The sequence below is a fragment of the Dendropsophus ebraccatus genome, chromosome 5 (assembly GCF_027789765.1).
Source record: "Dendropsophus ebraccatus isolate aDenEbr1 chromosome 5, aDenEbr1.pat, whole genome shotgun sequence".
In the NCBI taxonomy this organism is placed as follows: Eukaryota; Metazoa; Chordata; class Amphibia; order Anura; family Hylidae; genus Dendropsophus; species Dendropsophus ebraccatus.
Window position 1 is genome coordinate 121,455,586 of NC_091458.1, and position 15,419 is coordinate 121,471,004.

Here is a 15,419-nt window from a genome sequence, read left to right on the forward strand (position 1 = left end):
GATTATTTATTTATTATTTATATATATACACCAATACAGCATATAATTTATAGTGTAATAGAAGAAATGTAGCTACATAAACTGAGCCTTGCCACAGGAGCTTATACTCTAAATTGGATAGTTATAGGGTATCTAAAACTTGGTATATAAATATACACATATATACATGTGTATATATTACTTTTTGTTTCTATTCCTTTGTCGAATTCCAATGTTCTCAAACTATATTCACTGCATAACATTTTTTGTGAACAATAAATAGAACTTCTCCATTATAATGTCTGGCATTCGTGAAAGCTCTGAGAAGCGGTTTACCTTGAATTCTATGTTAATGTTGTCATCATAGCTGGCATGCCCTGATTCTGGAGCTTTTTTGTCACGGTGTACTGTACAGAAAGTACAGCCATTCACAATAGATTTTCATCAGGCTGAGGACAAATGAGTTTATAATGCAGAATTCCCATGTTGTGACATTCCTTTAGATTTAAATTTATTGTGACCCATATAAAAATAATTACCCAGAAACAATTACTTTAATCAGATGATAATTTCTCTTATTGTAGCCGGTATGGCGTGCTTAAAGCATTAGTGATAAACTGCTTTGTTGTGGTTGTCTTTTGTGATTGCCAGCATCAATATAACTGGCCTCCTCATATTAGATCAATGTTATAAAAAATCCCTTTCTAGAATAACATTGGTTTAGTTCTCTACAAGCATTACCGTAACCAGTTTGGATCTTTGCCAAATTTTAGAATGTAATGCCAGCATAAAGGTGTGTTCACACATGGGGAATTGATGAGTAAAGTTTAATGCGCATTTCACACAGATTAGACAAGGAAATCCTTGTTAAAGTCTGCCTCGCAAATGCAAATTCATCTCATATAAACATTAACTGGTGCCAGAAAGTGGCAGAGATCTGTAATTTACTTCTATTATAACATCTCAAGTCTTCCAGTACTTATCAGCTGCTGTATGTCCTGCAGGAAGTGGTGTATTCTTTCCAATCTTACACACTGCTCTCTGCTGTCACCTCTGTCCATGTCAGGAACTGTCCAGAACGGTAGCAAATCCTCATAGAAAACCTCTCCTGCTTTCCAGACTGGAAAGAATACACCACTTCCTGCAGGACACACAGCAGCAGATAAGTACTGGAAGACTTAAGATTTTTAAATAGCAGTAAATTACAAATCTGTGGCACTTTCTGACACAAGTTATTACAACTAAAGTGTGTCCTGTTCTATTTCAAATAGAACCACTGCTAATCTTAGCCTGAATGATAATAGCTAAGGCATATATCACTTGCCCATGAGCACTGAATGGATTTGTGGCATATGAGCTGTTGAAATATGCATTAATCTATCTTGGCTGTTTGCCTTGGAAGAAGTCTCAATTTACCTTTGACCTCTGAGGCTTTATGACAATCCTTCCCAGCAGGTGTTAAGCTTTTGTGTAAAGTGCTCCAGACTTTGGTGATAAGATTAGGTAGCCGTCCCATGATTACCTTGGAGAGGTGCAGGAATTGAACTTCTTTACAGAACGACTAAGATAGACTCGATAGCAGAGATGGAATCAAGTTGGCCAAATCCCAACTTTTTTTTTTTTTTTTTCCATCCCAACTGAATGTTTAGACATTCTTCATTCAAGAGTAACTCTAGACTTTTATTAGTGTTCAAGGTTTTCCACATAGAGTCCCTCTTCAGGAAGGAATCATTTAAATGTTTTCATATGGGATTCGACCTCTTCAGGTTTGCATGAAGTCATACACTTTAGACTATGCACTAGTCATATTCACCGACCCTGCATGGTTGTCTATACAGTACAGTGTCTACAGGTCTTACATTCCCATAGGCATTATACAGTATGCCATCTGCACTGTACCCTGTAGATCTGGTGGTACAGTATGGACTCATAGCAGTCTATTGGTGCCATATTAAAGATTTTTGAATATCAGATACAGCCCTGTGCACAAGCCCTTAAAGTGTCACTGTCGTGAATTTTTTTTTTGCAGAAATCAATAGTCCAGGCGATTTTAAGAAACTTTGTAATTGGGTTTATTATCCGAAAAATGCATTTTTATCATGAAAAAGCAGTTTGAAGCTCTCCCCCCTGTCTTCATTGTTCTCCTATGGAGAGAGCTAAAGAAAAGACCAAAACAGGACAACAAAGAGTTAATCTACAAATCCCTCACCCGTTATCTGTTCTGACCATCACCAGTGACCTGTCTGAGCTCGGATTACAGCTGTCACCCAGCTCCGTGCCTGTAATCCTCTGTTATCTGCTTTCTGCTGCCGGCTAACTCCCTCCTTCCTCCTCCCCCCTCCCCTCTCCCTAGAACAGACAGGGGACGTCTCCTGCAACAAGTCACAATTTTCAGATTTTTCAGAGTGGATGAAAAAGAGGAAGGAGGGGGGGACCTGGGAAAAGGCTTTTTACATGCAGATAATGGCAGATTTGGCTAATAAACCCAATTACAAAGTTTCTTAAAATCGCCTGGACTATTGATTTCTGCAAAAAAAAAAAAATACGACAGTGACTCTTTAAGATTTTAACCACCGCCTCTCATCATCTTTCGTAATCTATTTACTACCTGTCACACATTCTATACTGTTTCTATTATACTCTCGAATATTTTGTAAATACTTCATAATTTATACCTGATTAATTATATATTGCCATGGCAGACCTACCATCTCAAGTCCTACATTTTCTTACATTTTCACACAACATATTTTTTATGCAAAATAATGGCTGTTTTTTGATAATGGCGCCCGTCAATAATGATCGTGAACTTTATTGACGGCCGTCATTGTAAAACAACGGTGGTAATTTTCAAAACGGCCATTATTTTGCATAAGAAGACATTGTGTGAACATAGCCTTATAAAGTTGTATAACTGTGTAATCTAACTTTATTAAACTTTATTTTGTTTACATTTATACATTGACTGGCAGCAATAAGGGGCAACACAGCCTCTTTGCTGCCACCAGTGGCTGTAGCGATATGTAACTGTGTCTGGACCAGGGTATCTCTGCAGTCCCCAACACTGTTTGCCCGATGCTGCTGCTAATGTGGGGGGCTGCCCTTATGATCTTTAGACCGTCCAGGTGGCCCATTGGAGAGAGCAACTATCGTTGTAGTTTTTTTTCAACATGTTGAAAGACAACAATCAGCCGACACTGTGCTACTCAGCTGATCGTTGCCTCTTAACACTACCTACTACACCAAGTGATTATTGGCCGTAATGGCTGAAAATCGGCCAAATACGGACAATAATTGCTTGTTGTAATAGGGCCATAGTCTGACAGTTTTTAATCCCTTACTATCTATACATATATGCTCCTATGCTCTATTCACACTGGTCCTGAGGAAATCCATCTCTACAGACCGTACGCTTTGTTATCAGCGTATCGGAGTGTGGGCTGTCAAAACAAAGACACTTGTACTTTTTACCCTTCTGGAGTGGATTTTTCTCTCTCTAGCATTGAAGTCTCTCCACTATGTTTTGTCTTTGTGAGCAGAAATCAGAAACCTATTGTTGATAGAACAACACGAGGCCTTTATCAGCTACAGGCAAATTGTTCACTCTTATTCTAAGCGGTTTTACTTGCTTTTTAGGTTTTGAGTAGACTGTTGCTATTTTTTATGCAGCGAGTATAACCAGAGGATAGTTCAGAGGGGTTAGAGGACTTGTTAAAGAACCTGTAGAATTAGAATAGTTCTGAGAAAGTAATAAAAATTGAGCGGACTTTCAATTTGTTTTATTCTATAGGCCTCTGAAGCCTTATGAATCCATAATGTCATGGGTGTAACTTCTATAATGTCCAGAGGTCGATGGACCTTTTATTCTGTATTTCAATTTATTTCGCAGTCAGCAAGGTGTGGTGCCATCCGTCACTCTATGAGTTCTAAATATGACTCTGTTTAATACCATGCATTTGCCGAGTCCCAGTAACCTAGAATTTACTTTTATCTTCCATGTCCCGACACCTCATATGTAATTTTATGTTTAACCTCCTGTTTTCCCTATTCTGTAATAACATGTACAGGGCAAAACAGCAGCATTTAGTCTAGACATGTAGACAGTAGCAAAGTCCTAATTATGAGCTATTGCACCATTACTTTTGGTGGTGATGCGCAGTTCCCCTTATATCCCTTGTTTTCCTCAATAACACCACCACATTGTCCTACAAAATAACTAATAGTTGGAAATCATCTAATGTTACAATATTCTGGAGGCTTGTATTGTCAACCTATTACACACCATTTTTTCATGCGTATAGTTCTTGAAACAAACCTGTAGTAATGTGGCTATGTTTCTATAGGAAGCTTTGTTAAACTGCGCTCACATGTGGTGTTGGCAGTGCTATAGACTTTGAATGGAGCAGCAGGGTCGACTGTCGCACCACCCAAAGACCTGAAAAAGAAGTATTGGGATCCACCATTCTAGCAGTCAGTGGGTTCCCAAACAGTATGACCTCCATCTATCTAGAGTAGGTAGGGAGGATGGCACTCCAGAGGCGGGGTGTTTCACCTGGTGGATAGATCCAGCAGCAGGTACATAGAAGAGCCCGGCACTCACCAAATAGATTTGCTTATTTATTCAAGTGCAGTATGCATCAATGTTGCAGACAGGACGCGTTTAGGGCCGTGCATGGCCTTCATCAGCTTAGTCAGACTAAGCTGATGGAGGCCATGCACAGCCCGAAACGCGTAAATAAATAATAAATCTTTTTGGTGAGTGCCGGGCTCTTCTATCTGATACCTCCATCTATATAGCACCTATGCTTGAGGTTCGAATGCCAAACTCATCATTCTCATCAATATGCTATTTATAAGACATCTATTAATATGTAATTCAGATTTTGAAAGGTTCTGAGGTACCTTACACCTCGCTGCTGCATGAGATTGACTCTACTTAGGGCAATTTCTATGTATTCAGTATATTATGTTATTTATGACTTGCCTAGTATGTCTTTTTGTGCCAAATTGATGTAGTTCCTAAAGAATAGAACTCTGCTATAACCTGTCTAGAAGTAAAAACAAGCATTTGTCACAGTAGTGACCCTGAACATGACATGCATTGGTGTTTTCACTGTTTTCGGATGACTTCCTCAGTAACTATGGTTATAGATTCAGTCAGAGCTCTGTTCATCAATCACTAACTCCTAACTTTTCTTTGGCAGTTTTCATCTGTAGCTTCATGGTGGCAGCTCCCATATTCGGTTACTTAGGAGACCGCTTCAACAGAAAAGTGATCCTCAGCTGTGGGATATTCTTCTGGTCGGCAATCACCTTCTCAAGTTCCTTCATCTCCAAACAGGTAGTGTATGAATGGTGGAGTGGTACCAAGACATTAGTCATCTTGGATCACATTGGGCAGGAATGCTACGGGATAGTATGGTCTTCTTTACAACTTTCCCCGCAGCTAACTAGTTAGACAACCCTGTATATCGTAATAACATATGGTTTGCATTACATAAGCCAAATGCAAGAATGTACAGATTTTGTCTTGGTTCTTAGCTGTACTGACATTTCATATATCACATTGTGGAAGTTCAGATCTTTAATAAAGAACATTTTTTTACGATACTGGTATATTTTTGGCCCATTGAAATCTCCTTTGTGCTTTTTTTCTTCTTTATCATAACCCCCCCTCCCTTCCGTCTAGGTCAGATAGCAAAAAAAAAAAAAAAAGGGGTTAAATACCACCAATTCATCCAATTTTTAACAATACTTGACATGGTATGGAAGTATGTAGATATTTGCTCATACTTTTATTTTTCTTTTCAGTTATCTGTCTTTGTAGATATACAGTCATTTGTGTTTTCGAGCATTAGGTATGCAAAAAGTGTACATATCTGTAAAGTTTTGTCACATTTACCTGATTTACACTTATCTCGCACTGCCCTAGGGAGTGCTTCTAGTATCTATACGTCACCATTCTGTCGGCAGCAGTCTGTTCTTCTAAATCCCGCTAAATAAACATATAGAGAGGAAGTGGCACTAAATGACTGTGTTCAGTGCATTAAAGTGAATGCGCCTGTTGTAGTACAGTGCGATATCTGTCAGCATCCTCTTCTTTTGTTCTAGGAATGCTGATTTATAGCTACAAAGCAGTGTGATATGAGCCCTAGCCTTTCATCAGGAACTGGAACTACATGTGTACTGAATTTCATGTCAGCTGGTGCTAGAATTGGGGCAGTTCGCTTTCACATAGCTCACTGGTTCTGCCAATATAATGGGTCTGGGGCAGGGATGGAGAACCTTCGGCCCTCCGGCTGTTGCAAAACTACAATTCCCATCATGCCTGGACAGCCAAAGCCGAAGGCTTTGGCTGTCCAGGCATGATGGGAATTGTAGTTTTGGAACAGCTGGAGGGCCGAAGGTTCCTCATTCTTGGTCTAGGGGCATAGCCATTAGTGGAAGTTGCATTAAGGCCCTGGTGTCCAAGGGAACCCAAATGTGTCAGCATTATAAATGGCTCATGATAGGTTGGGGGTCTTGTTACAGATTTTGCATTGGAGCCCAAGAACTTCAAGCCAGACCCTTGAATGGCTCCCCAGGTGTAAGTGGTGAGCACAGAGAAGGTAAATGTTACTCCTACTGGAGTCATCGTAAAAGTGTGTCTTAGTATAGTCTGAACCTGGACATTTTGAAAATATTTGAGCATCTAGTTAAGTCACATTCTTAGACAGTAATAAAGATTATATTTGCTCAGCTGAAAGGGTAACACTGAAGGTATTGTCCCTAGTGGGGCAGGATCAGGTAAGCCCATATACACCATGGTAGCACACGTCGCTGGTAATTGCTCCTCTTTGTTATTCCTGACTCCTCTTTTATACGGCCGCGGCTCAGACTTTTGTTTCAACCTGTCAGTTTCTCTTTTGTAGTAATTATGACATAACAGCCCTGGAGAATTACCAGACTACGTGAGGTTGAAATGTGAGAGGTGTCACATTCCTACCGAGATTAACTCGAGTCACCGCCGTTCTGAAGCTTTCTTTTTCATTTTAATATTTGCATTCCAGTTGCACATGTTTTGTCACACCCTCCTGTGATGTTTCCTGCATGAATAAATCTATAGGCCTTTGTTGCTGCCAGTATACAGTATGTGATCACATTGGTAACACTGCCAAGGTTATAAAGCACCTGTGCCAGTAGCTTTTCTCTGAGCTAAACGGAACACATTGCAGTTGGGTAATTGTACAAGGCTTTAAAGTGATCTCTCTTGGGCAGGGAATTTGATCTGGTAAACTGAGGTTTACCAGATCACGCCCCGACCTTTCGATCACTTTATTTTAAAAGAAACCATTTAGTCAATATGAAAATGGACAAACACTTGTTCAGTTGGGCTACACTGTAGGCCCCTACAATTACTTGCTCTAAAGTATTTTGTTAATGCTGTACAGAATTTAAAGTGACTTTGTACCCACAATCTGACCCCCCCAAACCACTTGTACCTTCGGATAGCTGTTTTTAATTTAAGATCTGTCCTGTGGTCCGATCGGCAGGTGATGCAGTTATTGTCCTAAAAAACAACTTTTAAACTTGCAGCCCTGTGCCAAACTGCCGTGGCCTAGAGTATCTGTGCCCTAACCTTGCACCACCCCTCTGTACCTCCTCCCCACCTTCTTTATCATTAGCAGTGCCACTGGCAGGATGTTTCCTATTTCTCTGCAATGAAAACTGCACAGGTGCCTTAACCATCCAGCCGTGTTCTCACAGGTGATCAATAGGAAAATACCTGCCTGGAGCATTCCTAATGAGGAGGAGGGTGGGGAGGAGGGACAAGGAGGTTGTGCCAGCCTATTGCATAGTCTTTCTAGGCCACGTCAGTTTGACACAGGGCTGCAAGTTTAAAAGTTGTTTTTTAGGACAATAACTGCATCACCTGCAGAATGGACCGCAGGACAGATCTTGGATTAAAAGCAGCTAGATCTGCTAGATTGGCGCTTGTTTACTGGGCATATTACACGGCCCGATAATCGTTTAGCATGGGCTACATGGATATCATTACCGATGTCCTTGCAGCCCTTTTTCAAACAGTATACATTACCCATCCACACTCCAGGGCTCCTCCTGCACTCTGCTTCCTCCCCTATCCCGGGTCCCGCTCGCTGCAACTGTCTGAGCTGCCGGCCATGCATCGCTATTACACGTGACAATGTGCGGTCGGCGTCCGATTATTTTAGGTTTGGGCCTAAAGAAACAATCAGCCGATGATCATTTCATCAGTTGATCTTAGGGCTCTAAGGCTAGGGTCACACTGCATTAGGCAGTGTCTATCAGATGTAGACATTGGGGTGACTCACTAATATATAGGTCCAACATATCCTCAATGGAGACCAAATGACACAATGACAAAGGCATCGGCCTGGTAAATGTGGGTCTGTAGGTCCTCCAGGAACTATCCCAGAGCTTACAATATACATACCCTGCTGGACACAGTTTGAACCCAGCCCGGTGATGCCAATCTCTGACAGAAGAGGGTCCTAACTTCATTGGTTGGCCGTACTCTTTAAATCCACTATCAGCTGAGCATGCTCCTGAATTGTGAGACTCCGCTGATGGTGGCTTATCTTCCTTTAGAATAAACTGATCAGGAATGTTGAAATACAACTGTCCCATCTTACCCTGCCCTACCCTGACATCTGCATTGGGTAGAGGCTGGAGGCCCTCATACACATTGGATGTAAATGTGTATGGGGGATCAGGAGAAATAGCTAAACAAGAGTGTAGCTGGCAGCCATCTAAAAAGTATAGTCAGCTGTAGTTGATTGCTCTGGACAACTTTCTTTTAACTTGTAGGACTACCATTGCTGGACTATCCCTGGACTACCATTACTATCATACCATGGCCAGAGGAAGCTTCAGAGTAGTCATTAGTATTATGGAGCCCAATGACATTATCATCTGAACTTCCTTCCTAGTGCAGAGTCACACTATGTTAAAACAACGTCCGTATTTCATGACAGTCGCTGTTGTGCAAGCAACGGCCATTAGTTCTCAAATAACGGATGTTGTTATGAAATACGGCTATCGTTTTTACATAGTGTGAACCTAGCCTAAAAGTGATTAGGCTTCAGGTCTTTATACCGGGCATCATAAATTGTAGACTGCAGGAAAAACAACTAACTACATAAAGAGCTATCCACTTCGAACCCTTAGTGGTGTACACAGGAGTGTTTTTATTTTGGATGTAAATCTTTTAACACTCCTCCGTTTAGCTCATCACAACCAAATAATGGTTCTGAACGCTTGGATTGCGTCTCTTCATCTCATTTTTCATTCACTGTGAATGTTCTCGGGTTTTATTTGTCTAAGTGTCCCAATTTAATATCCTCAATGAGCCAGGTTTTTTTGTGAATTACATTATCTGAAATAAGCACATTTTCTCACTGTGTTAATTTACAAGATCACAGAAATCCAGCGACTCTTCCACCAAAATGAAAACAGATTTACTTTTTTGCCTGTGATAAAGAAGCTCTGCTATTACATTAGTCCAAGTCCTGTGTGTACTGTATAGAGGTGAGCGTGAGTTCGATCATTCAACATTTGAATACTGTTGTCTAGAGAAGTTGGATGCAGCCCTTGGGAGTCCTGGAAAACATGGATACAGCCATAGGCTATGGTCACACGTAGTATGATGGATGATCTTTAGCTCTGCTGAGTTCTGATGCGGGCGCATCAGTGCGTGCCCGCATCAGAACTCCATACAGTACGCAATGGAGTGTGCGGCTGGAGCTGCTCGCCCCTTGTGTAAACTGAAAGGGTTTTCTGCGGCCGCAGTCAGTTTTCTACGGTGACGCTAGGGGGATCCTGGCCGGAGTGTATACTATGTGTATACACTCCGGCTGGGATTACCTCAGCCTGTAGCACTACGTAAGTACCGCAGAAATCATGGCCGTTGTGTAAACATAGACATAGGTTGTATCCATTTTTCCCAGACTCTCTAGGACTGCATCCAACTTCTTTGGCCTCCAGTATTCAAATGTTGAGTGATCAGACTCCACCATGCTCAAGTCCCACTTCTCTTGAGTACTGTATACTGAGTACAGTCTGTTAAATGCATAGTATATAGCCAGAAGTATATGGATATCCAGACATCCTTATATGCATGTTGAAAATCAGTCTGGAGCCATCTTCATTAGTAATGAGCCGTTCCCCCTATGCTGCCGTGATAGCCTCTATATAGATAAGGCTCCTTTTAGACAGACAGACTGCTATCCAGTATAAGCACCAACCTAGTAGATCGCCACTCAATAAAGGAGCCTTTACATGGCTTAAGTATTGTTAGTGAAGGGCGACATGAACATTCACAGAATCAATGGACAGCCCTAAACTACAATGGTAGACATTGGATTAATGTAATGTGCATGGCCAGTCCTAAGCATTTCATTGCGTTTGATCCTTTTATTCTCAAAGAAATAGAGGAGACTGGCAAAATCTTTCTAAATACATGCATTTTTGGCGGATGAGGAGAGATAGCTGTGAGCTGAATAAGACTTGAATGAGTTGATTTAGATGAATCAGAGCATTCATCTATAAAGTATGGCCAGCTTTAGTTGATTTTACCATAAAATTACATGGTTCTGTAATGCCCCCTGTACTCTTTGCTGCTCTCCATACCATCTATAAGCTTAGATGCTGCAGATTCAATATATACCTTATTAACACTTGTCTGTGTTTTCTTTCTGCTCTAAAATAGCTTCATTTTATCAGTGGACAGGGGCTAGATGTTGGCCCGTCCATGAAGCCCTGCCTAGATGACACTGTTCATATAGGAGAGGGAGCCCAAATTCCATGAAGCCCCGCCTAGGTGACACTGTTCATTTAGGAGAGGGAGCCCAACTGCCTTGAAGCCCCGTCTAGATGACACTGTTCATATAGGAAAGGGGGCCCAACTGCCATGAAGCTCCGCCTAGATGACACTGTCCATATAGGAGAGGGGGCCCAACTGCCATGATGCTCCGCCTAGATGACACTGGTCATATAGGAGAAGGAGCATAACTCTCATGAAGCCCCGCCTAGATGACACTGTTCATATAGGAGAGGGAGCATAACTCTCATGAAGCCCCGCCTAGATGACACTGTCTACCAATAAAATGAAGCAATTTTAAAGCAGAATGAAAAGACAGACTAGTATTATACAGGCATATATTGACTGTGCAGCATCTAAGCTTGTGAATGGTGCAGAGAACCACACATAGAGTAAGGGGGTGACAATATCCAGTTAAAGTTAATGTTCACCTGGATATCATTGCTTTAGTCCCAGAGCCTCAGCTGACACACTTTATGATAGGCTCAGTTTTGCTGGTACTCCAGCTCTCATTTGCTGCAATAGGATTATACAGCAGCAGAAGAAGAGACTACCTAATCCTGATGCAAAAGGTCCTAAGAATGCATTCTTGTCCACTTTCTCCTGGTTGAGGAAGCATCTTCATCTTGTATTCACAGACACCTTCAGATTACTCTTTAGGCACAAAGACAAATATTGGCATGCAATCTAACAGAGGAGTTACCTATTCTCATGCAGACTGCGTAAATAATATACACAAAGTGCATCGCCTGAAGGACACAGCCCGACAACAAAGCAGCGCAGAAATGTTTTATCAATGTGTAATGACCTGGGTCTCCACCACAAAGGCTGACAAGCTTCCTAGAGCTCTATCCCTCTCATTTCCTAGTCACTTCAAATCCCTGGGCTGGACACTTATATGACAGCATGACTTAAAGGGGGTAGAACTATTCCAGCAAATTAATCAAAAGTTAAACAATTTTCCTAGTATAATTTCTGTATCCGTGTATTATGTTTTCTATGACAGATTTTTTTCCCGCTCGTAGTAAGCAATAAAAGCTCATTTTGAGGGACAGTTCCGGGCCATATATGTCCCAATCATAAATAGCCTTTTTGGTGGTCTATAGCATTTGCTATTGCCAAAAAAACAGTTAAAAATTTTTTGGCCACGTTCACACAACATAAGTTTTTATTAAAGCACGGCTGTTGCAGGTTTGCAACAATGGCTGTTATTTAATGAAATGGCCGATCACTTTAATTACTATGGAATCCTGGCCGGAGTGTATACACACAGTATACACTCCGACCGGGATTCCATGCAGCCACACAAAAACTGACGTGTCAATCTTGTGCGGCCGCTATTATTTGAAAAAAGGCCGCACAAAATTGACAGTGCTGACAATGTAAAGTGCGGCTCTGGCCGTACTTTACATTGTCTGAAATGGTTAATTGTAATGTAAGCACACCCAAATGTGCCCGCATTCCAATTTAAAAGAAATAAGGTTCAGGTTGAACTGCACAGACAGCGGTCGTTCTGTGACAAGTGTCATACAGTGTGTGAACCCGGCCTTTGTCTGAATTACACCTAAAAAAAATAATGTGTGTGACCATAGATTTGCAATAACTTCATGTAGATGCCGTCCACTTTTTAATGATTTAGAATATTAAAAAATCTTCTTTACGGGATGGTAGTATGGAGCGACCTGTGGCTTTTTGTACATTTATACACGGTGTGCCGGGGCTTTGTTAAGCAGCAATGATGATGTATATTTGTTTGCAGGGGAAGGCAGATTTACTGTAAGATTAAATACGCCGATCAATGTAAGAAGCAGAGACTAAACAAGGCCGTGTAATGATTCTGCCATGTTTATTGTGATTGTCTGGCTGATAATAGGACCCCTGCCGGGAGAGATACACCCTGCTTCTTCTGTCTTATACTTGTGTATTCCCATGACATGTCCCCTTACCAGTTACTGTGGTAACCAAAGAAAATTGCTTATGCATTAACTCTTTCCGGGCTGGAAGGAATCAATACCGCACCTCTTGTTTTTCGTGCATTGTATACTTTATACTAGTAACATGTACATATATGCCTTCTTTTTCAGTATTTCTGGCTGCTCGTACTCTCCAGAGGGCTTGTGGGCATTGGGGAGGCCAGTTACTCCACCATCGCTCCCACCATCATTGGCGATCTGTTTACCAAGAACACCCGCACACTTATGCTGTCAGTCTTCTACTTTGCTATCCCTCTTGGAAGGTAATGGCTGTTACATGGAATATGTTGTACTGCGTATGAAGATTATTCACAAGGGACAAGTCTTAGTCAGCACAACCAATGGAGCTATTTATAGTCACCACACTCAGAGTGCAACCACTTTCCATAGCTTGCTGTGTACATGTGTCAGGGTTTTGTGGTTTTGTCTTTACGTATTAACCCATTGTTCTCAGTTTTCCAACAATTATGTCAAACAGCAATGAGATGTGGGGAAAAAACTAAGAAGAAATGCTTGCTCCCCATTTTCTTTATATTTGATACTTTAATATAGCAAACAGACAATAAAAGTAATTGTGTGTGACACAAGCATGCCAGTTTTACATTAAATCACCCTTTTAAAGGGGTACTCCGGCCAAAATCTTTTTCGTTCAAATTAACTGGTTTCTGAAAATTGGATAGATTTGTAATTCACTTATTTTTTGAAATCTTAAGTATTCCAGTACTTATCAGCTGCTGTATGTCCAACAGGAGGCGGTGTTTTCTTTCCAGTCTGACATAGTGCTCTCTACTGCCACCTCTGTCCAAGACAGAAACTGTACAGAGCAGCAGTAAATCCCCATAGAAAACCTTTCCAGCTCTGGACAGTTCCCATCATAAACAGAGGTGGCAGCAGAGAACACTGTGTCAGACTGAAAAGAAAATATTTCCTGCAGGACATACAGCAGCTGATAAGTATGGGGAGACTTGAGATTTTTAAATAGAAGTAAATTACAAATCTATATAACTTTCTGACACTAGTTGATTTGAAATAAAAAGATTTTCTTTGGATAACCCCTTTAACTATATCCTTATAGGTCACTCAGCATCGATACCAGTCTATGAGTTGAGACCCCCTCAGACTAAGAGACTGCATAGCTTTACTGAGAATGTATTCCTTCAGATTTTTGTATATGAGACTCTCTGAATTCGATGAAACTGTACTTTGCATTGGATCTGCTTGGTCCCAGCTCACTGACATTACCAATACTCAGTAAAGAAGGAAGCTCAGCACTGGGCCTTGGATGAAATTATATACACCCTATAAGAACATGAGAGCTAGGAATATACTTCTTTACTGTGTGGAAGGCTGCCAAGGTGCAGTCATTATGCCTGGTCACAAAAAAAGTAAAGGGACGGGAAGGTCTGATAAAAACAAACACAACATGCTGCATATGCACAAACTTTTTATGGATAAGCAGTGAAAAAATTCAGTTCAGTACAGCACTAACAATGACTTAGGGTTGTCGCAATGTATACAGTAGTAAAACAATCAAAAAATAACAGTCAAAAATAGAAATCATGGTCACCCCACATGCCAAGCACTATGTAAATGAACTAAAGCAGAAGCATAGCTCGGTACAAATATATCAGCAGTAACCCGCTACACCCGCTGACAGTTTATGTCCATCACATGCTTGGTTTGTATCGAAACTACATGACCTTTAAATGTGTTGTGTTTTACACCATATTGGTTTAGTGTTATAATAAGAAAAAGTGTAAAGTATGGGAGTGTTGCGTCGGAGCAGTACCATGTCACCTGAATGCTTGAGAGTTTTAGGAGCTGCACTATTTGGGAGGCTATGCGTCCATGCGTATTTTTTTTTTTTTTTGCAGAAATCAATAGTCCAGGCGATTTTAAGAAACTTTGTAATTGGGTTTATTAGCCAAATATGCCATTATCTGCATTTAAAAAAGCCTTTTCCCAGGTCCCCCCCTCCCTCCTCTTTTCCATCCTCTACAAAAAAATCAGAAAATTGTCACATGTTGCATCAGACGTCCCCAGTCTGTTCTAGGGAGAGGGGAGGGGGGAGGAGGGGGGAGGAGGGAGTTAGCCAAAAGCAGAAAGCAGATAACAGAGGATTACAGGAAAGGAGCTGGGTGACAGCTGTAATCAGAGCTCAGAGAGGTCAGTGGTGACTGTCAGGGGAGATAAAGGGCGATGTATTTGTAGATTAACTCTTTGTTGTCCTGTATTGGTCTTTTATTTAGCTCTCTCCATAGGAGAATAATGAAGACAGGGGGGGAGAGCTTCAAACTGCTTTTTCATGATAAAAATGCATTTTTTGGCTAATAAACCTAATTACAAAGTTTCTTAAAATCGCCTGGACTATTGATTTCTGCAAAAAAAAATTTCACGACAGTGGAACTTTAAAGGTGTCATTGTCAGAAGGGGCCCACAGCATCTTTAGGTCAGATGCATTAAAAGGATTTTCTCATAAAAGCAAACTCTCCCAATACACTCTGTTAGGGCAGATACTGATCAAATAGGGGCTTCCTACTTAATCAGAGTTTTCCCTATTCTGGCAAACTTGGGTCACCCTTGTATTACATAAAAAGCCATTTATCTCACTGGCCAAGATGTCAGAC

General features: G+C 41.1%; 1 protein-coding gene across 4 annotated transcripts in view; it reads left to right on the top strand.

Moving 5' to 3' along the window:
* The window catches only part of SPNS2 (SPNS lysolipid transporter 2, sphingosine-1-phosphate), a 104,111-nt gene that overhangs the window by 54,391 nt on the left and 34,301 nt on the right, over window positions 1–15,419 (top strand). For all 4 annotated transcript variants that reach the window (XR_011363194.1, XM_069971148.1, XM_069971149.1 and 1 more), the window contains exons 3-4: window positions 5,184–5,320; window positions 12,904–13,055. Coding sequence is in view for 3 of the 4 variants with exons in the window: in XM_069971148.1 (XP_069827249.1) it covers window positions 5,184–5,320; window positions 12,904–13,055 (289 nt within the window). In the remaining variant the exon portion in view is untranslated. The remainder of the gene's footprint in view (window positions 1–5,183; window positions 5,321–12,903; window positions 13,056–15,419) is intronic.